This window comes from Pollachius pollachius, assembly GCF_949987615.1.
Source record: "Pollachius pollachius genome assembly, chromosome: 2".
Taxonomy (NCBI): Eukaryota; Metazoa; Chordata; class Actinopteri; order Gadiformes; family Gadidae; genus Pollachius; species Pollachius pollachius.
In genome coordinates this window covers 18,384,170-18,407,341 of record NC_136935.1, presented here as the reverse complement: position 1 = coordinate 18,407,341, position 23,172 = coordinate 18,384,170, and the positions used below count along the sequence as shown (strand labels likewise).

General features: G+C 43.8%; 1 protein-coding gene across 2 annotated transcripts in view; it reads right to left on the bottom strand.

Moving 5' to 3' along the window:
* The window catches only part of ehbp1 (EH domain binding protein 1), a 131,376-nt gene that overhangs the window by 23,967 nt on the left and 84,237 nt on the right, over positions 1 to 23,172 (bottom strand). For both annotated transcript variants that reach the window (XM_079758726.1, XM_079758727.1), the window contains 5 exons: positions 17,620 to 17,764; positions 12,573 to 12,727; positions 7,147 to 7,288; positions 6,430 to 6,533; positions 4,294 to 4,417 (listed from right to left, as the gene is read on the bottom strand). In XM_079758726.1, the coding sequence (XP_079614852.1) occupies positions 4,294 to 4,417; positions 6,430 to 6,533; positions 7,147 to 7,288; positions 12,573 to 12,727; positions 17,620 to 17,764 (670 nt within the window). The remainder of the gene's footprint in view (positions 1 to 4,293; positions 4,418 to 6,429; positions 6,534 to 7,146; positions 7,289 to 12,572; positions 12,728 to 17,619; positions 17,765 to 23,172) is intronic.

Here is a 23,172-nt window from a genome sequence, read left to right as displayed (position 1 = left end):
ACAAGTAAAATAAATGGCAACCCTAAACCCGACAAACAAAGGGAAATTGTGTAACTATGTATGTTTGTAAAAATCTTGAAAAATCAAAAGCTGGTTGTCCATGAAAGATAGACGTTTCCTGTTCCTGTTTACCCATCCTTCCCCATGTAAGGACGGTAACCTATCAGTGTTACTACAGGGAAAGTGGGGGGGGAAAGGATTCTTCTTCAATTAAACCTGGGGGGCTGTCAGAACACCATCTGAATGTGGGCCTGCTTTGCAGAAACCTTTAAGAAGAGACAGTGTACAGCCAATTGGTCCACAGCCAATCAGTAAAGACCCAATCAGTCTACAGCCAATCGGTCTAAAGCCAATCAGTAAAGACCCAATCAGTCTACAGCCAATCAGTAAAGACCCAATCAGTCTACAGCCAATCAGTAAAGACCAAATCTGTCTGCAGCCAATCAGCCTACAGCCAATCCGGCTACAGCCAATCAGCCTACAGCCACTCAGCCTACAGCCAATCAGTCTACAGCCAATCAGACATTGGTCCGGGATGTAAGAAAAAAAATCAATCATCTGTGACAGTATATGGAAGGGTGACCTCAGTTACCGAGGTGATAAAGGTTACTATAGTGACCACCTGTCAGTGACTCGTCCTGGTCTGATGCCTTCTGAGCATGGCCTTAAGGCACAGTCCATAACTTATTGGCTGGCTCTGGGTTTAGAAGTACTGCAGAAGGGAAGATAGCCGGACACCTAAATGGACACTTCTGAAAGCCGGCCATGTTGCCCTTCTTCTGCTCAAACCCATATCGGGTTTCCCACACCATTCAGTCTGGTTGTATTTATGGACAACTGATATTTTGATGACATGGTCCATGGAATTCTTATCGTAATGGGATAATTTATATTGAAGTGATCTAATTTCCATTAAAGGCCAATGGCCTCTTTGCTTGGGTGCATGACTAATGTTCTTTTCTTGTATCTAAATGCTAAATGTGTGTAATAGCAGAGGTCCGGCAATTTTTTGTTAAATATGTATTGACAAACCAAAATTAATAAAGAATGTATCAATACCACTATGCAAAATTGTTGACTGAAACACATGTTAATAACACATTTGAATTCATCCAATTCCAACAACAATTCAACACAAATATTGAGGAACTGCAAAAAAGTCGTCAACTAATAAGGTACTAAATAGGGTAATTCGCAAGAGGAGAACTTTTTTTTTTTAAGACGACAATGTCACTCTTTTTTGCTGATCACTTCTTTTTCAAATAATAAGGAATTGAAAGATGAGCCCCTCCAGCCACAGCCTTTGTTAGGGGACGCCAAGCTCCACGAAGATTTAAAGGGATGATACAGCCTGACACGGACATCGTCTGTTGGTGATGTCAGATTCACATCATGGTCCCATTTGACTGTTTTGTGTATTTCACTTGGCTGCGTAAAATTTTGATTTCTGTGCTAATACTGACACAGAGACTTTGCTGCAGTTGTTACATTAGGGTTAATAAGAGAGTATGTCATTAAATCGCTGTGGCATCAACCAAACATTTGCGATATTAGTTCCATTCCCATATGATCCGCTAGGTCCCAGTAGCGGAGTTTCTTATTCTGAACAGAAGTGATCGCTATTGACAGTTTAATTGATCATTGTGTGCTTGCTTTGTTTCCAGTTGAACATGCCTCTCCAATGCCTTGTGAGGAATCAAAGCTACATCAGCAGATATCCTACAGGGGAAGGCTGGGTACACCTGGCCCGTCTGTTTGAGAAGCTACTGGAAGAGAATTACATGTAGGGAGGATCATTAGGTCCTTTAGGTCGGTTTGCTATAGGTGTGACCTGCAAACATGCTTTGTGTTTGAATGCAGTATCTTAACCAATAGTGCTTCACATACACAAATACAAGTAGCAGGACTTGAAAATCAATTTATCCAGCAGATATTGTCAGATTCGCAATTTAAAAATAAAAAAACATTGAATGCGCCATGGACCAACATTCTGCTTCCAAAGAGGATAAGATTTGTGGACAGACCATGACCATCCTGAAGAGGCCGGCTGTTTTATGCTGTCAAAAGTCCATAGCAGGTGGGCTTTCTTTAACCACATTTCTCCATTTCAGCCAGTGCGGATGATAGGAGGGGTTAGAAAGTATATATATATATATATATGAGAAAAGAGAGAGGGGGGATGCGGAATCTATCATTTTGGCTGAAGATGGTTTGGTAGAAAATAACCAGGTTTTCTGCAGACTAGCCACTGCTTTATCTCTATGTGTATAAGAGAGAAAGAGAGCGAGAGAAAGAGAGACTGAGAGCAAGAGAGAGAGAGTGAGAGAGAGTGATAGAGAGCAAGAGAGAGGGATAGAGTGAGAGAGAGAAAGAGAGATAGAGAGAGAGAGGGAGGCAATAACTGTTCTTAAATTTGACAATAGAGCGTTCTGAGGGGGGAACAGGGCACAGAAACGGGCCAGGAGAGAGGGAGGGCAACAGGAAAGAGGAGCAAGACGATCACAACAAATGAAAGGAAGATAGGGTGGATTCCCATCTCCAAATGGGATAGGAAGGGAAAGTAAATCCATGGTGACCCTGGTTTTCCTCTCTTAAAAAAACCTCCTCTGCTGCTTTTGTGTGGTTCTGAATGCTGTTCAGGTTGTTTTGATATAAATTAGCTACAGGTATTGGGGTGAGTAATACCAGGTTACTCTTATTCACAACACAGCGTTGACGGACGCTACCTATGACGACAACATGAATAGTGAAAGGCTGCTTCTAAAGCTTGCTCTGTACTTAGTGAGAACATGTCTTTGAGCAGGTCAATGGTGCGGGTGTGCACCGAAGAGGACAGTCCTCCTGTTTCAGTCTGGGGCTTGACAGAGCCAAGGTAGTGTCTCATGTCTTCATCAGGCTTCAGCCCTAAGCCTTCCTACAAAGTCATCCTCTGCACGACCTACTCTTCCACATGCAGCCCTCAATGCCAGACAAGTTGTGCTTTACATCTAGGTGTGACTAGGTCCTCTGTTGGTCTCCTTGCTGTTTTGGTGCTTTTGGCATTTTGCCTATTTGTCATTGTGCATGTCTTTGACTCTACCGTCATTTCTCTCCATTTAACCCCCCCCCCCCAAATCCAGTCTCTCTCTCTCTGTTAAACTCATGCATTTCCTTCTTGTACGGCATATCAATGAAGGCCAGATAGGGGGGGTTGCTGGCTGTGTATGTGTAGTCGTGCATGACAGTGCAGGCTGTTCAATAGAGTTGAGGCTGACTGGCAACCCTCACAGCCTAGCTTGCTGGGGCCCAGTGATAGACATGCTGGGAGAGAGAGTGAGTGGTTGTCAGACAGGTACTGAGAGTGAGACAGGGACTGAGTGTGAGACAGGAACTGAGCATGAGAGAGGAACTAAGTGTGAGACAGGGACTGAGCGCGATGTAGGGACTGAATCAAGACGGTCTAAGGCAGGAACTGAGAGTGAGACAGGGAATGAGAGTGATGCTTAGACTGAGTGTGAGACAGGCACTGAGAGTGAGACTGGCTGACATGAACTGAGAGTGAGACAGGGCCTGAGAGTGAGACAGGTACAAAGTGAGACAGACTGGGGCACCACTATCACACCAAGTTATCGTTTCCCCCATGAAGGGCTCCCTTATCACCCAGGCACAGAGAGGTCTCCCTCCCCTCCCTCCCCAAGACACAGCCCTCCCCCACCGCCCCGCCCTCCGACCCCCCTCCTCCATCACACGCCTCCTCCACACCCTCCCCCCGCCTCCCCTCCATCCCTGCCTTTCATATCCACCCAGCGCTACGTCTCGCTACGTTCAACCAGGAGGGAGCAGGGCTTCAAAGATTTCCGCGGTCTCTAACACATGCACACACACACACACACACACACACACACACACACACACACACATAAACCACACACACACACACGCACACACACACACACACACTCACATAAACCACACACACACCCTTACTGTATATGCAGTTCGTTTGCGTCCATTTTGAATGCACGTACACACAGACTGGAAAGAAATATATCAAAAAAGCACACACGCAAATTCTTGCGCAAAAATTCCCTCGCAGACATTCAAAAAACAACCATGCACTCGGGCGTGTGTGTGTGTGTGTGTGTGTGTGTGCACGTGTGTGCACGTGTGTGCACGTGTGTGTGCATGGATGCATCCGTATATGTTTACGTTTGCGTGCGACTGCATCTGCGGGCTGTGTGTGCGTGTGTGCGCGGCTGCACGTACGCTCAATTTGCCAAAACAGTTTTTCCAGTGTAATTGGGCTTGGGGTACCTGTGTCCATGAGATAGCGCAGCCTCTTCTCCACGCGCGCAGCCCGCGTGTCGATCTGCCGCTGCTCGCTCTCCAGAGCCGACAGCTCCCCAACCACATACTGGCTGGTGTCTCTGAACTCCGACTGACAGAGACAGAGAGACACACACACACACAGAGTGGGGAAGCAAAGGGAAAAAACAGAACGCTTTTAGAAAGGGGTTTGAAATATAATAAAACAGGATGAAGAAATCTGCAATAGAGACTTTAAAATCATTAACAAAGCAGCAATGAGGAACCTTTAATAAACACTGAAAGGAAATCTTTCATAGATGTAGCAGAGAATTTGGGGAGCTTCAAAGAGAACCTAACTGTTAAATGTTGCGACCCATATTTACTGTTCTTTGCCGTCAAAGGAAACTGTTAGAAACCGCAATTTTAAAACATAATAATTAATTAATAATAATTATTATTTATACATTTTCAATGAAAAGATAGGTATTGCTCCTTCTCATTTTTAATTCACATAAATATATTGTACATATTTGATGCATGTTTCATACGTCCTACAATGTGCTCTCTCCCTGTGTCTGTCTATCTCTCTCCCTTATCTCTCTCCATCGGCCCGTTTAATTGCTCCTTAACCATATGCACTTATAGTCCTCATCTGTGACCCACGACGACCCCACGCCGTCACTGGCTGCTTGCTATTCTCCACAGCATGGCTCTAACCAGGGTTAAAATGTTGATTCAGAATCACCGACTGAGAATGCATTCACCAAAAAATATATATCCCCACTTTTACTGCTGATGCTCTTCACTTTTCTTAATAGGAAGGAGAACAAGCGAGCAGGGAGAGGTGGAGAGAGAAAGTTTTTTTTCATTCCTCCAAGGCCAGCACTTTTCCCAGTACTGTGTATGTGTGTGTGTGTGTGTGTGTGTGTGTGTGAGTATGTTTTCATGTATACGCTTATGTGTGCATTCCACTGAGAAAAGAGGGAGACAGTGAGTGTGTAAGGGTGCGTTCTTGCTAGAGAGTGTGAGTGTGTGTGTGTGTGTGAGAGTGTGTACGATGGTGTGTGTGTGTGTGTTTGTTCACCCCCTTCATACTTATGCTCTATCACCATTTTCTTCCTTGGCAAATCAATTTTACACATGATCAGCCTACTCCCTGGCCGGGCCGGGCCCAGCTGTAATTAAGAGCGGCAGAATTACCATATATATTATATTAATGCAAACATCATTCAGCAGGTAATTCTTGGCTGATCGGGATAATGGAAAGGTTCAACACCCATTAACCCTGGGGCCCAGACCTTGGCCTGCACGCAAGCTCGCACCCCCGCACACACACACACACACACACACACACACACACACACACACACACACACACACACACACACACACACAAGCACACACGCATGCACACACACACCAGGGTAAGTGGAGGTGTTTGTTTAGGAAGAGGAAGATCCACGAGTAGTCTACAGTGTTTCACCTCACACACACACACACACACACACACACACACACACACACACACGGACACACAACCACACACGCTCCCGACATCATTGATATAATTGCATTCTTATGCACACACTCTTCATATACTCAATCTCACACAGTGAAGTGTGTGCGTAAAAGGTATGGGGCATTATTTGTTCTTTCTCAAACACACACACACACACACACACACACACACACACACACACACACACACACACACACATTTTAAACTGCAGGTCTGCTGATAGCTACTACTGTAATTATTAAAATGGTAAATGGTTAGATCACTGCTCCTATCTCTTTGAGGTGAGGAGAAGAGAGAAGAGGAAAGAGGTAGAAGAGGGGAACTAAAGAGATAACACACCACAGAACAGGAGATAGAGGAGGAAGAGAGAGAGATGTATAAAGGTTGGGGGAGAGTGTGAATAGAGGCAAGAGGAGGTCAATAAATAAAATGTTTGGAGAACTTTCAGACTAACACAGCAGAAAATATCAATGAGCAAACATGATGGAAAACACTTGACAACCACACCCACACACGCAATCTCACAGCTATCTGTAGGTAAGATAATCATTGTAAAAATGCAACGGGCTGAACAGGAGGGTGATACGACTGTCACCGTAACCATAGTAATAAAACTGTAGTACCTCTTCCTCAAAGGGTCTGAGAAGGTCCGACTCCGACAAGAGACTTCCTCGCTCGTCACCAGAACTCATTAGGTCCTCAGGAACAGACTTCTGCCTCTTAACCTCTGGGGAGATGGAAAGAGAGGGAGAGGAAGAGGGATAGAGAGAAAGAGTGAGAGGGAGAGATAAAGAGAGTGAGAGGGGAGAGAAGATGGAGGCAGGGGGGGGGGGTCGTGAGGAAAGGTTAGCAGAGAGATCATCAGTACACATTGTTAAGTGTATAATAATGACGTCCCTTCACAATACATGAAGGAAAGTCAATAACTGCCAATGGTCAACAGCCAGTGTGTTTGTGTAGGTGAGTTGGTGTACGTGCGCATAGGTGTGTGTGTGTGTGTGTGTGCATGAGCTCCTAGTTTGTCCTTCGCGTGTGCTTTAAATGTCCATGTGTGCAGTGTGAAAGTATGTCTGTAGATGCATACATGTTTAAGCATGCATGTGCATGTGTGTCTGTAAGTGTGCGTGCACACATTAGTACGATCTCTTAAGGTTGAGGTTGCTGGGTATGTGCTCTTGCTGTGTTTGTCTAAGAACAATGGAATGTGTGTGTGTGTGTGTGTGTGTGGGGGTGTGTGTGTGTGTGTGTGTGTGTGTGTGTGTCTATGACTTTGTACCTGGTGTGTTTGAGCAGCTGTACTGCTACTCTATAAAGGCAGAGGTGTGTGCGGCAGTGCTGACCTGGTCTGTTGTCCACATACTGGCTGAAGGACTGCAGCTGTGTCTTCCTGACGGCCGAGTCCTTGTTGAAAACCACGGGGCACCGCAGGCGCTCTGTCGCCTTGCGCAGCCGCTCCGCCCGCATACGCTCCTCCGAGGGCTTCTGTCACACACACACACACACACACACACACAAAACTTAAAAATCTGCCTTTATAATAACATAGACCAAAAAAAGTAGATGTAAAAATGTAAGCCTGGTCCGTAGTCTTCTGACTAGACTACAGTGAAACGAAATACATGTGTCCATATCTCATGCAGTTCTCGACATACTAGGGCATCAGCAGCCATGGCTTTTATCAAATGCGCAGTACGGTACACACAGCCCAGTACAAACAGACACCTAACCACATCCCAACCAACGCTTCCACTGGAAAACTGGCCAAACTCTCCAAGATATCAGTAGGTCTTTGAAAGGTCAAGTGTTTTGTTTTATTTGCCGAGTACACTTACTGATTTTGACAGTGTTATTTTTAATATTTGTGACGAGTTGGACATGGCCTCTATCATTTGGTTTCATCTCTAAGATTGTTGTCATCTCTAAGGTGTGCCCAATACAACTATACCAAAATAAGCACCCTTAACTCGAGTCAGGGGTAATAATACCATTGCTTTTCATATTTCTGTGACACCGTAAATAAAAAACATCAAGTAACACATAGAACCCAACACATACAAATAAAACAACAAGAAAACTATGCGTAGGACCGAATAATGGAATAAAAGGGTTTTAAAAGTCGTTCCAGCTGAAGCAACTTTGTTTTCATGTACAGTCTATGTGCAATGTTGATTTTTCAACGTCCATGTAAACAAATAGCCACCAGGGAAACCTAATTGTGACGTGAAGTTAATAGCAGGTCATCTCCCCAATCCTCTCATCAACACAACAGCTACCAAGAGGAATTTGAAAAGCTTAGCTTTCACAAGAAGAACTATCCTAAAGTCATAGCATTAAGTACAGAAGCATTGACATAATTTGGCTGCCTCACCCGGACATACACACAAAGACACACACATGCACACATACACAAAATAAGAGATGAGGATTTTGTCTCAAATTATTGACTTTCAAAAACATTGTGTGCAATTAGGCTGTACACATTTGGCCAGTTAGCCCGTCAAACTCCCTCAACCGCTTAGAGCTGGTATCAGACGTTTATTAGTGAGCAGCTTCGGGATTTCAGAGCTGTTCTGTGATTACTGTGACTAAAACAGTGTATAACACACACACACACACACACACACACACACCACAGGCAAACTCAAAGGAGGTTGATAGGTTTGTTTCGCTTGTTTGTGAAAACATCCTTCAAAAGACACACACACACACACACACACACACACACACACACACACCCTCTCTTTCTCTCCCTCCCTCCCTCCCTCATAAACGAAAGACAGAGGAAAGCAATTAACTTGACTTTCAACAAAACCCAGAGCCAGAAAATATACACAGATTATGCAAAACGCGGAAGCAAGACCTATTGTTTTCAAAGCGAACATGTGTTAAAAAGCTCCACGCTCACTTCTCCTGCTATCAAGAATGTCACGCAGAGCTGCTTTTATTACGAAGCCTCCCAATATGCTAAGCCGAGTGGAAAAGAGAGACTGGGGGCGGTGGAGATTGGCATTCGCACTACGCTAATAAGATGGCGAAACACGTAATAAAGTCAACACTTAGTGGTAAAACCCACGCGGCTTGAAGACCTCTAATAAACACAAACACACACACACACACAAGCACAAACACACACACACACAAGCACAAACACACGGCCCATTGTCAAACTCCTTTACAGTTAACAATTTAAATCAAAACTTAATTCAAGTATGTTTAATGGGTGTCCAACATTTGATCCTCTGTTAAAAAATACTACCGTTGAGCATTTTCACAATTTTTTTTTGTAAATTTGTTTAATTTTGTGACAATATTATGACCATGGCTGATCAAGCTTGAGAACAACAGCGGACCAATTGAGCTGGGTCGAGCATGTGCAAAATATGGGGTGCATATGCGTGTACTTGTGTGTACTAACTAGGGGTGTAACGGTACAAAAAAATCACGGTTCGGTATGTACCTCGGTTTTGAAGTCACAGTACGGTACAGGTACGGTTCATAGTTAAGGGGAAAATTTAAAAAAACAGCTTGTTTGTCAACAACGGAGAATGGCCGTAATTCAGCAGCAATGAAAACACCAATAAACTTGGGTATGACAGGGGTTGTTGAAATAACCCCTGTGTTGTGTCGTGAGCTGGGTTTGCACAGCTCGTTTTTCACAGCAACGGTGATAGTAACACCTAGATGGTGCCTTTTCAAATGCGTGTGCATGTTAAAGTGCTGTACGTAGACACGGAGAGCCCTCTCCATAGCCGGAGAGCCTGTTGGAGACCCTCTCCGTAGCTTACGTGCGCATCCAATATTTTTTAACTATCCGTCGACGCCATGGACCTATTGGTCGACGCAATGGAGACGGCAAGGGCTGTGATTGGTCCTCTAACAAAATCATTTCCGGAATCACGGATGGTTAAGGTTTGACTTTGTACCTTAATTACTTTGTACATTGTTTACTTTGCACCTTAAGGACCAATAAAACACCAAATAATATTTGAAAGTTTATTTACAACATTGCTTACATGGTTTATAGTCAACATATAAGACTGATCGGGCGGCGAATTGCATCGCGTATCCGACATCCCGACGGAGAGCTGCTGAGGGGTCTCCGTAGTTAAGGAGTCGGATTAAGGAGTCAGAGTAGTATACTTTGGCTAAACGGTCCGGGGGGAACTCCGACTTCAAGTTTTAAATTCCGCATTGCAAAACGAGCCTTTACATTCGCCATATTAACGCTATGTACGCCACATTTACGCTCCGCAGTCCACTTCTGTGACTGCACTGAAGTGCCTGTACCGTGACGGTTCGGTAGAAATACGTGTAACTTTACATCCCTGAAATCCTGTAGAGTATTTACTGGAAAAATACTAATTTCTTTATTACGATTTCCATAGGCGATATGTTTCTATTGGACATAGCATAACATTTAATTTCTGTTAAAATTAGTCAATAGGAGAGAATTTCCAGCATTTCCTTTCCCCTGACCCCAGGTGTGTTTACATGTTCATATCAATGCCATGTTAGGTGAGGCCCTCTTTATGAAGGCCCGTTTCTCAGGGGCCAGAGATGCTCATCGTAGTATGTTGATTTAGTAACAGTTCAGCAGCGGAGGTTCACTGAGAGAAAGACATTAGGCGTAAAGTAGTTCACCTGATTAGGGGTGCTTATGTTTTCTGTTTGTTAAAAAATCGGAATCGTTTAAAGATCTTTTACTTAATGCAGAGGGGGAGATAAGGAAGGGATTCTGACCGCATTGAAACGCATGACCGCACAAAGACACAAACCACAAAGACACACACTATGGATGACACCTTAGCTGGCCTAATGCCTTCCTAATACAATGTATCAAACAATGTGGGCCCACTCCCAGAGGAGCAGTCCTAGTCCTAGTGTGTAAACACACAAACCGCACACACGCACACACAGAAAACAAATACCACATGCGTTATGTTCTTAGCCTCCCAAAGCACAAGAGGTGCTAACTGTAGGCAGACAATAAGATCATACATCCTCTTCCTCACTTTCTTTCATGCACAAAACACATACACCCTCGCCTAACATACCTACACAGACCCTTTCCCTGTCACACACACAAACACAGTGTGTGGCATGTTATTTATGCATATGTGTAAAACAAATAATGTAACTGTGTAAATAGAGAGTTGGACAATTAAATTAAATACAGCATACCCTTATTTTGTTCACTGTGCCAACTCACATGGATTGCAATGTTGAGTCGGCATATGGTCATTGTTCACATTGAATAAAGTAATATAAAGATCCAATCTGTGACTTAAATACATGCTCAGGGCCACTAGAAGTGGCGGCGGCCTTTCTATTGTCAGAGGTTGGCTACAGAACTGTGTAGCTCCTCCTATAGACGGTTGAACTGAATATGTAACGACAAAGCATCAGTATTAGGCTAAAGGGCAACAATGTGGAGGTATGACTTGTACCATGAATAACAATGATGGAGGGGATATTCCTTCCTAGCCTGTGGAAGAGGTGAGGGCGGGGCCCGAGGGGACACAATGTGTGGCTAGGCCAGAGGGCCCCATGGGGTCCAGGGCCCCAGGCCAGAGGGCCCCATATAAAGGGCCTGGGGTCTGTTCATGGGAGTCAGTGTGTTTCCAAGTCGAGTCAGTGTGTGTCGGCAACATGGGATGACCACACACACTCAGGCACACGCACACACAATCTGAGCATGCGATTGTCATACCAGAGTGCACTATTCCCAGTGTTGTCAGACGTGTATAAGCGTGACACTTCCTGAAGCTGCAAGATCAGTTCCTCGTATAGGGTTGTCTGAGTACAATGTTCTACAATTACTAACTTTCTGCCTCCCTGTCTGCCCCTATCTCACAGACAAACCTGTCTGAGCACCAGAGGGTGTGGATGTGGACAGGCGATCAGAGTCACACTGTGTCCACACGGCCTGAACGGATGCACACATCCTCAAATCCATATCTACCTTCTTATCATGCATCATCAAATCAGCTGATGCAGCAACTATCTACCACCGTTGACAGTCAATATAGACATAATAGTATGCACACGCACGCACACACACACACACACACACACATACTGAAAAGGTCACTTACTTAAGGTAGGAAATTGACATATTTGTATTTGATGTGTGTGTGTTTTTTTGTGAGAGACAGCGTAAGAGCAAAAGAGAGAGAGAGAGAGAGAGCGAGAGAGAGTTATGAAGGCTATATTTGAGTCCTTTATAAAGTGTTATTATAGTCTGATGGGAAGAACCATTTAAGGCTGATCAATAACACTGATCCTGCATGTCAGACAGAGCGATGATGTGAATGAAAATAGAGAAAGAGAAAGAAGGGTGTGTTGGAAACCAGTTTAATGTATTTAAGGAATTAAAGAATCAATACATTCAAATCACGTCTTCCATTCCTCCAATCTTTCGTGGATACAGTTATATATGTTATATATGTGCACACAAACAAAGATACAAACAACGCACTAACGGCACACAACAACAGCACAAACAAAGTTAAAGACAAACCTAGTCTAGCTAGGCTATGGAGAGGCTCGTCTTTCAAATCAAATCTGTGCCCACTATAAATAATAACCGGACATTTAGCTGTACCTTTAACATGACTTGAAGTAAGTACTGAGACTTTCATATATTTAAGTGTGCCCATCACATATCGAGAAAGAATATATCACTAAAACAACACCTGGGCATCAGAGAATCTTTACAGGGCTTCAGCCTATACCTATACCTATATGTGTGCGTGTGTGTGGTTACCTCCAGTCCATCGCTGGGGATGGGCGGCGAGGGAGAGGATGCCACCGGGGAAGAGGAGGATGAGGATGAGGAAGGAGAGGACGCAGAAGCCGCCGTCCCTCCTGGTCGGACCTCCACCAGCTTCTTCAACTTCAGGTCCACCTGCCCTCTGTTCCCTGGGGAGAGACAGAGAGTTAGGCTCACCTGAGAGGGAGAGAGTGACTGTAACCAGAGAGAGAGAGAGAGAGAGAGAGAGAGAGAGAGAGAGAGAGAGAGAGAGAGAGAGATCATTGCATGTTTATACAATACAGGGCCAGTCTAAATCTTGACAGCATTCCACTTCCCTGCCAATGCCACAAAATGTCTGCCCTACCGCCACACAGGAAGGACCCCATCCCCATACCCTGTGAACTTTTCCTTAGCTAGTCTGCTCAACAGTTGTTACTTTACTTCATTGTGATCATTGAATTACTAGTCTCTAAATCACACACCGAGCAGATGGTGGCTCGTCACCGGGACGTTTCCAAAATAACAAACTGTAGCAAAAGTCTAATTAGATATTTCTCTCTCTCAATTCACCTTCATTGCATTTGCTTTATGGGCATGAACGATGAAACCCTTTCGCCAAATGTCTCCCTCTATTAGATATGATATGTCTATATTAATATATATAAATAAATACTTTAATAATTTATATTAACAATATGTATATAAAGATAACCGTAGAGGCAATTGAAAACAGGGAATGAAATGCTGTTATGTGCACACGGCACACATATTGCTGCCTCAAATCCAGAGAGACTTTCTTTTGCCTATCTCACATCAGCAGCAGAAAACAAACAAGTTATAGAAAAACAGAGTAATTAGTATGCCTCAAAAGAGAGGAGAGAATGCTGTTCCGGAGATAGCATTTTTTTTCTTCAAATTCTTTTATCTAGGGAGAACTTACTTTTTTTAATTACTATTCATAAGAAAAAAAGTTTTTTCAGATGAGAAAATTACTATAAAAAAATAAGAGAGAATATTTGTATTCGGTCAAGCCCCCCCTTCGAGGCCTGATTAATCATGACCTCAGTGACCCCCACCAATCAGAGACAAATTGTCAGGGGTCAAGAAAATAGTCTGCAAAGAGAGTGAGAGAAAGAAAGAGCGAGAAGTAACACAAATAACAGTAGAGATAGAATGGAGAGGAGATTCTGGACGGAGAACAATACAAAACCACAATCAGGCATGGACTACACACTGTTTGCCTTATTCACTGGACGTCCATCTGTTGCTTTTTAAACATTTACTTTATTGGCTATACCATTGGTACCATGCCAGATCCTTGACCTTAACAGCTACAAAGATGGTACCAACGATTGCCTTCTAACCAATGTCAATAAAGACACGGTCACTGAATGCAATTCAACAAAACTGCTTCAATTCAAGATGGCCACCGCGTGAATAAGGCAAATGCAAACATGCATCAACGTGCAGCCCCATGAGGCCAGGGCCAGCAGCTGACCTTTACCCGGGGATTTTAGCTCAGAGCTTGGGTTAGTGGGTCCCAGGAGGCCCTGGCTGCTAGCAGGGGGCGACGCTTTGGTGAGCGCTGGGTTAGTATTAAGCTTGAACGTTGACGCGGCAACATAGTCATCATCATCCTCCTCCTCATCAGGAGCTTCAGAGTGGAGCTCAGTCCTCATCTCCTCCTCCTCACCACTGTCCCCTCCATCATTACCACCACCACCACCACCATCACCACCACCACCTGTGACACCATCCAGCATGTCTGCAAGAAGGTCGGGGATGAAGCAAGGATGGAAGCAAAGGAGGTAGACGGAGGAGGTTGGTTAAGAAAACAAAAGAGATGAGGAGGACGAGAAGGAAGGAAGGAGAAGAGTGTTATAATGGTTAGTAAACAGTTAGTATGTTAATCTAAAATGTTACTTCTGACAAACAAAACTAGCATACACACGGAGCAGAGAAAGACATACAGACATAAAGATTGAGATCAAAGAGTTAATATAGGCTGGTATGGATTAAACGCCAGTATCTAAATATTGTGTGTGTGTGTTCGTGTGTCGACAGTATTGAAGTACAACTTTAAATAAGACTGCCGAGCCCAAGAAATTGGATAAAGGAATATCGGTTAGTATTGATTTCTGTGTGTGTGTGTGTGTGTGTGTGTGTGTGTGTGTGTGTGTATGTGTGTATTCTTGAACGTTAAGTGAGTCTAAGCATACTCCCTGTCTTCTTATTTAATATATTATGTTGTTGCCTCTCAAGTCAAAGATAATATCACAGAGCTAAACCCAAAGAACAAGAGAAATAAAAAGGAAACTGCATGAAAACATATTCCTCTAAGCCTCTCAAGAGAGTCAGTCTGGGGAAACACTGTGGTCTTCCTCACCTAGAAAAGCCAAAAAGCCAGTTACAATGAAGAGGAACAAAATAATAACAACACAGAACTTTCACAATCCTGTGAGAAAGAGATGAACTGAAAAAAGGGAAATAAACATAAATTGCTCGAGAGAAACAGTAACAGAAAGCGAGTAAGTATGTCAGTGCACTGATGAAACACCACGCAAATATGAACAAACATAACTCCTTATACTAAGACCTTTTCTCACTATAACTACCGTAATTAAGCAAATATAGAACACAGCCTACATAAAAATAATTCTGACAAATTACATTTGTGTCGCCTATATACCAGTGCAAAATGTGTATGACTAAAATTAAATGGCAAGGATTTTACAGTGCAGCCATTTCGCTCCGCAGTGATTATGTATTCTATCCAAATACCTATCAAAAGGTTTGTGACACGATCAATATTCGCTTAATGGTAATCCCCACTGGCACAAACAGGTTGAACTAATAATAACAGGCTGCTAATTGGGTAATATACTCCAATTCCATTACTTATCTTTTCTGGTGAGTCGTCATCAAGAATAATGCATCAATCCGCATGCTCTTGAATAGTGCTAGTTCTGCAGTGCAATTGTATTGAAACTTTGCAAAGTACAAACCTCTTTAGTTTTATGATCAAAGCCTTGTGTCTTATTGGAACTTAAGTGGGTGGTTGGTGTATCTAACAGAGCGCTCACAGAGACACCGCCATACAGCCTCGTTGTGACTTCAACACTGTTCTGAACCTGGGTGCGCACCGCAGCACCATCAGTACCACTCATGATATTAAACACAGAAATAGACCATCCAATCTTAAATGGTCACAGTCTTGACCAGTCCTTTGACACTATCCTGCCCATCGCACAGAAACACTTAGATATTACAATCAAAGAATGTCCAAGGCTTTGAAACACTTGAAATAAAGTTCAAATCAAAGGAGTGTCTTTGACCCTTTCAGCAACACCTAGAGGCCTTCAGGTATAATTTGATGTACAAATGAACATCAAATTGGGCATTTGTTACTGCAGCCTTTACACCGGGGCAGCCTACAGACAGGTTTTCTTTTTTTAAGCCTAAGTTATTAGTTGTTGTACATCTAGTCCTTTTTTCTTTAGGTGAGTGCTGCATGCAGCGCTCAACTATTGTTCTTCGTAAGTTTTATTCTTTCTTTCTTTCTTTCTTTCTTTCTTTCTTTCTTTCTTTATTATTCTCTACAAACTTCTTCTACAAATTTCTTAAGACATCGTAACTCAATCATTTTTCAACCGTTTATCTTCGTTCAGGTGGTTAAGGTGGTTAAATCGAGGTGTTATGTTAGAAAATAGTGATTTAAGATAAGGGATTCCCAATATTTCTCGACTTATAAGTATCCTTAGGCAAGATTAGAAAGGGATGTCATTAGATGCATTACTAACTATGTGACTGTTCTTGTACCTGGTTTGATATGGATCCACTATCAGGCTAAATAGGCCATCACTACTATTTGTTTGGCCAAATAGGCCAAACCCATCACTACCCGATACACAACTCTGACATCAGATACGATAGCCAGTGAATGCCATAAAAGAGCCCCTTCAGTTGTTCATGGTCTCTGACAAAGGAAATATAACAAAATATGTGAATATTTTGTTATATATTTATGTGGTAGAATGGCCGACATAAAGGTCTAGAATAGATGTGACGTTAAAGTCCAGTAACTGTCTGCTGCATTCATCCTCCTCTTTGTCCGTCTGTCCATCTCCCACTTCCTCTTCCTGTTGATTTTACTCTATCCATCCCACATGAGAACGGATTCACTTATAGAAATGCAAAACAAATAGCGAGAGAGCTTTAATAATGGGCATTACAATAATAACCCTCATCTCGTGGAAATGGAAATCTGGGGCAATTGAGGACTAGCGGGCAAACGCTATCCAACGGACCCCCCCCCAGCTGATATTGGAAAGAAAGGGGTTGGTTCTGGTTGTCTATGTTTTCAATTGTTAGTCAGCCAAGAAAAGTTTGGTGTTGATTAGACGTCAATTATTGAGCCCAGGGCAAAAGACGGGAACCGGTGAGTAAAACGGCAGTGGGTAAACACCAGGTTGGTGTTCCACAGACCCGGGGCTCTCATCAAATGACATTTTGTTTTTCTGGCAAGGATTAGCGAGAACCCCTTATGAGAGGGTAATGGAAATACATGCAGAGGAACTTGAGTGTGTTTGTGTGTGTGGGTCTAATGGAGGCCAGTGCAATTTTTGGCGCGTTTTGTCCTTTCCAGTTTAAGTAGTCACACAAGTGTGCCAAACAAAAACAGGTATTAGTATTAGTCTGTGTCGGCCAAAACAAAAAAAAGCCTTTTAATCAGAGTGTGCATCTCTGCTGGAGGCCCGGATGTTTGGTGGGCGAAGGCGCTGTTCAACATGCTCTTCCTTCAGACCGCTGCAGTGTCTGAGCCGGCAGGGATCACACATGAGTGATCTCAAAATGACCGGCCTCATGCACACGAGGCAGAGCTCATATCCATCATTTATATTAATAGGAAGCATGCTAGTGTGCATGACTCTGTCTCGATTAGATTACAAATATAAGAAACATGGTGGTATTCTGAACATTATGTAGGTGTATGTGGGCGTGTGTGTGTAAGAAGCTGCGTGCATCCATACCAACGTGGATAAACCAGCCATGTACCAACCTATACCAGGAGCAGCCTTGTTGTTCCTGCCTGCAGAAGAGGCGTCCAGCACGCTCATGTCCGCCATCTTGACTCCGGAGCGAGCCTCCGCTATCAGCTGTCTGGCTCTCTCTCTCAGCTGTCTCCTCCGCTCGGCGTCCTGCTCCTGTATGCAACACACACGTCGGTCATTTCCTAGTCAAGTTGCCCCAAAAGCAGGATAGGAGGATATCCTGAATTTGGCTGATTAAACAGTGTTGATGCCAGGCAGTGATACAACTGGCTGTACTCCACTGGACAGACTCTACTATGTTGAATACTCGGGATTCGAACCCACTTGACACAATTTAAACTGGGTGTAAACCGGGGCTTTTGATTGGTCGTGTTAATTTGCTCACCACTGCTGTGACCATAAATGCAAACGTCTTCACAGGGAAGTGTCCATGACAGACTCACGTCGATTTTATTTGCTGATTTGCTGAGGTCCGTCAGACTGCATGCGTAAGAACCCAACAGCTCGAGTTACAAAGCCGGAGTGGTGGGTGACTATATATTTTCAGATGCAAGGGTTTTGTCCAGATGGATTTGTAACAACCCGCGAATATTCAGGAGAGCAGCGGGAATGGAACCAACGGAGATTAAGATATTTATTTAATACATTCACACCAAATAATATACACTCTTGGGATACACTCTTATCTATGGATGTTCATCTTTAGACTTAAAAAAAACTCTTAAGAAACGGACATACACTGCCCAACACACGTACACACACACACACACACATCATGGCTTTAGACAGATACAGTATTGAGCAACAGGCATCACAGTAATGACAGAAATGCCATTTTCAGGCCCATCCAATCTGATCATACTGATAGCACTGGCCAAACAACAAACACACACAGACACACACACACACACACACACACACACACACACACACACACACACACACACACACACACCGAATAACACACATGTACCTGTGTAGATACAAACACCTTCACACACACAACTTTGAAACATGAAACATTTGAAAACACACAAAAGAAAAGGCATTTATGCAAAATATAACATATAAAGCATTACCACTCCAACCCATACACACATACCTACACATATCGCACAAACAAAAACACACAACACAACACTCAATCAGGAGATAGGTGTAAGTGTGTGTTTGTTTGTGTGTGCGTGTGTTTGTGTGTGTGTGAGCCTGTGTGTGTGAGTGTGTGAGCCTGTGTGTGTGAGTGTGTGAGCCTGTGTGTGTGTACTACCCCTTGGTGTGAGTAGCTGTTAATCTGTCTCCTCCATATTGAGTCAGAGGTTTTAAGGCTGCTTCTTTTCAGACCATCCGTTGATCCATTAGCACAACAAGCTTGCCCCACTGAGGACCTACATCTCCCCATTTCCATCTCAACTGACTGTTTGGAGCCATTGTCATACTGGGACAATACAGAATTGCAAATGACAGTTGGCTGTGTGTGTGCGTGTGTGTGTGTGTGTGTGTGTGTGTGTGTGTGTGTGTGTTCAGGACCTAAGAGAATTCCCATAGGGACAACACAAGTATGTGTGTATGTATTTATGTGTATGTATATAATACACATTTCAATGCACACACGCGCACACACACACACACACACACACACACACACACACACACACACACACACACACCAAGAGAGCAATTACTATAACAACACGTTGGTTTAAGTTATTTAATAGAGACCATGGATGATCTGTACTGCTTTTCTTTTTCTTTCTGTAAGCTAATAACTAGATTTGATGCTATGGTTACGATATTGAAAAGCTGTTGTTCCTTCACTCCCTCCTTTCTTTTCATCCTGGCATAATGATTTTCAGACATTTCTCTCGTAGTCTTGAGTAAAGGAAATATGATGAATAGTAAGGTTAACAATGTCCTTCTGGCTGTGAACTGACTCTGATAGCCAATCTGGTTTCTAAAGATATGGATACAACTACCTATGTAAGGAGGCTGTGTGTGTGTGTGTGTTTGTGTGCGTGTGTGTGTGTGTGTGTGTGTGTGTGTGTTTGTACAAGCCAGTCCCTAACACACTCTAAAACACACATCTCGGCATTATTGTTGTCAGCCATTTTGGGGACAGAAAATGTGAAATTGCCTTTGCCTATCCAGAGGCTAGGATTAGCACTATAGAAAAATGCATCTTGCCCCGTGCTAGCTCAGTCAGCTATGGAGATACTGATTAGAAAATATAGAACATGTTTGGAGGGAAAGGGGAAGGAGAGAGAAAGAGAGAGAGAGCAGGAGCAAGGAAAGAGAGGGCCACTCTCTCTCTCTTTTGTCCGAGAGCCGTTTTGTTGTGTTTAAAAGTGAGTTACACATGATCTCATACCAATGCATATTTCTAAGTTGTTGTGTTTGATCAAACAAACACGCAAAAAAACATAAACATCAATTCACTCCACTGCAAAGTACCAGTGAAATCAATACATATTTACTAACCAGTGATCCCAATACCACATGGTACAACCAGAGACACATTGGTCTGTTCTGCTCAGTGATCACAGTTCCACATGGTACAACCAGAGACACGCTGGACCCTTGTGCTCAGTGATCCCAGTACCACATGGTACAACCAGAGATACGCTGGTCGGTCCTGCTTAGTGATCCCAGTACCACATGGTACAAACATAGACAGTTGGTCCTGCTTAGTGATTCCAGTACAACATGGTACAACCAGACACGTTGGTCGGTTCTGCTAAGTGTAGCATTGTGAGGATGGAGAACCTTGTGTTAAGTGCAGACGGCAAGGCAGAGCAAACAATGTGTGTTCTGTGTGTGTTCTGTCCGTCTCTCTGGGAGTTCTCAGTCTCCAGGGGGAGATGGGCCTGAACGACCACTTCACAGTGGGCCTGGCGTCTGGGTGGGTTCCGCCTCCACCGAGTCACTCTGGAGGTCTGAGTGAGGTACGTGTGTGTGTCTGGTTGAATGAGGGCCCTGCCTTGAATACACTTTTTTGGGAATGAGTGTACGGAACAGAGAAAGTGAATGAGTGGTGTGTGGCACTGCCTCCGCTACGTGGGAATACTTCCAGTAAGTTCAGCCTCTTCTAATAGTGTGGTACCATGATGGTGTGTCACTAGCTCTCTACAGTCTGCTCATTCTGTTCCAACGCTGGCAAGCCCAATGCATTGTGTATTGCTCTGCTTTGCGTTCACCAGTTAAGTGTGAGGATTTTTATTATGGATTACACCATGCTCAAACTCCAGGCTCAGCATAGATCCATCAGGTACTAAAGGCTCTGATGTATGCTCGGTTTGAACATTAACATTGTCCAGCGGCAATGCGCTAGTCTGAAAACTCAAAAGAGGGGCGCTGACAGATCCAGTTTTTGGAAACATATTTGTGAGTGTCATCTCTCAAATATGCCTTAATACACATTTCAATGCACCACACTAGTGGTACAATTGGCCACTTGTTTCTGGTAATTGTACGTTTATATCGAAGCATATTAGGATTGGCTGAAGTGGAAAACACATCTGACTGGTTCAAGTGTATCACAACTCAGTCAAATGTCCCTCCTGCAACAAACTACAACACTAACAGAAATGAAAACAAGTGAATGAACCAGAAATACATTTTTGAATGCATCTCAAAAGTATTTGAGAACCACAAATGAAACAATACCTAAACATATTTGCTGTGAGTAAATGCTACTTTGAAGTCAGCCTGCGGGATGTCTTGGTTCCCCCTGATGGTGGACCCCGCTAGTCCCAGAGATCAAGTCTGTTGGCCACAATGCAGCAGATGTCATGCCTGGTGCAGTCACCAGGTGAAGAGGTGTGGCAGGTGTCTGTCCTGCACCAATGGACCTTATGTGCACCCACACAGTAGAGCAAGACATGTGTCCTAATCAAGCAAGAGCTCAGTGACACTGCTCTAAAAAACTTAAAAGCCTTCCTTGAAATACTTAATTGGTTGTCCAAGAGGTCGAATAGCGGATACAAACACTGTGATGCATTGGATCCCAGCTATTAGGACAAAGATGGGCTATGCTACAGAACAATGTATAGATGTGCTCTCTGCAATCATCAGAGATGTCAATGTCAGGATAAGGATTTATATCAGGCAGCATATGGATAATCTTGAGGCCGAGTGCCCTCCGCACAACACTGTATTCATAAAAACACCCGTTCAATCAATCTATGTACCCTGTTTACGGAAGATTAGAAAGAGAAGATATATAATCAAATGTATGGATTGGAGAGAAAACATTTTAATATATAATTCATCGCGACAGCATTGAGGACGCTAAGAGGATGCTCCAGGATGATGGAGAGGGTGTGTGTGTGTGTGTGTGTGTGTGCGCGCACATGCATGTGTGTGTGTGTGTGAGATATGTGAAGCAAAGAAAAAAACTGGTAAACCTAAAATGATGTCCAAGAGTAGATGAGAGGGATAGAGCGAGATAGAAACACAAAGAAAGAGCGAGAGCACGAGAGAGAGAGAGAGAGAGAGAGAGACAGAGAAAGAGAGAAACAGAGAGAGAGAGAAACAGAGAAAGAGAGAGACAGAGAAAGAGAGAGACAGAGAGAGAGAGAGAGATAGAGAGGGAGAGAGAAGAGAGCGAGTGAGACAGAAACAGAGAGAGAGTGAGAGAGAGAGAGAGCGACAGAGAAAGAGAGAGAGAAAGTGTGGTCAGCTTATCGCCTGGGCCCAGACAGAATGTGCGGATCAATGAGCGTGCGAGGCCCACAGCGATCAATGCATTTGATAAGGAATTAAAGAGCAGCCAGTGTACAGGGCTATCAAAGCACCTGGGCAGGGCGTCATTAAGATTCCATGGATGCGTGCGCATGATAGCCCCACGTCTGTGTGCACCGGTGTGTGTCCGCTCTCTAGGCTGTATGTGTGTCTGTGCATCTGTGTGTCTTTGTTTGTGTGTGTGTGTGTGTGTGTGTGTGTGTGTGTGTGTGTGTGTGTGTCTGCGTGTGTGTACATGTGCACACATTCATGTTTCTGTGCAAGCTACACTGTGGGAGAGATGTGTGTCTAGATCATGCGACGATCTACAGGCTAAAAGTGTGTATTTGCATGAACAGGGCAGTGTGTAGCCAAACAAACCCACAGAAGCGCACTATATGTGCAGTATACATAATTTACAAAATATACATATGTTTTGAGGTTGTATAAATGTATGTGCGTTAGTGTGTGTGTGGGGGGGTTTGGGGTTGTGTGTGTGTGTGTGTGTGTGTGTGTGTGTGTGTGTGTGTGTTTGTGTGTGTTTGGGGGTTGGTTGTGTGTGCGTCTGTCTGTACACCCTTCCAAAGAGCAGGTGTAGAACAAGGCCTTCTCTGGCTGAGACACGAGACAGTGAGACTGGTACAACAGGTCGAGTGGAGCAACACACAGACCCTTGTGGCTGTGAGACAGTTTGGGGTGCGGGCCGTGCTGCACAGGGCTTTAAACAAACACACTCTCTGGCTGTGATGACGGGAGGGTGAAAACACAGGTTATTCTACAATGCTACACAAACTTAAGATAGTAATTGTGAGGACCGAGGGAAAGGGAAGCATTTTCCACACACG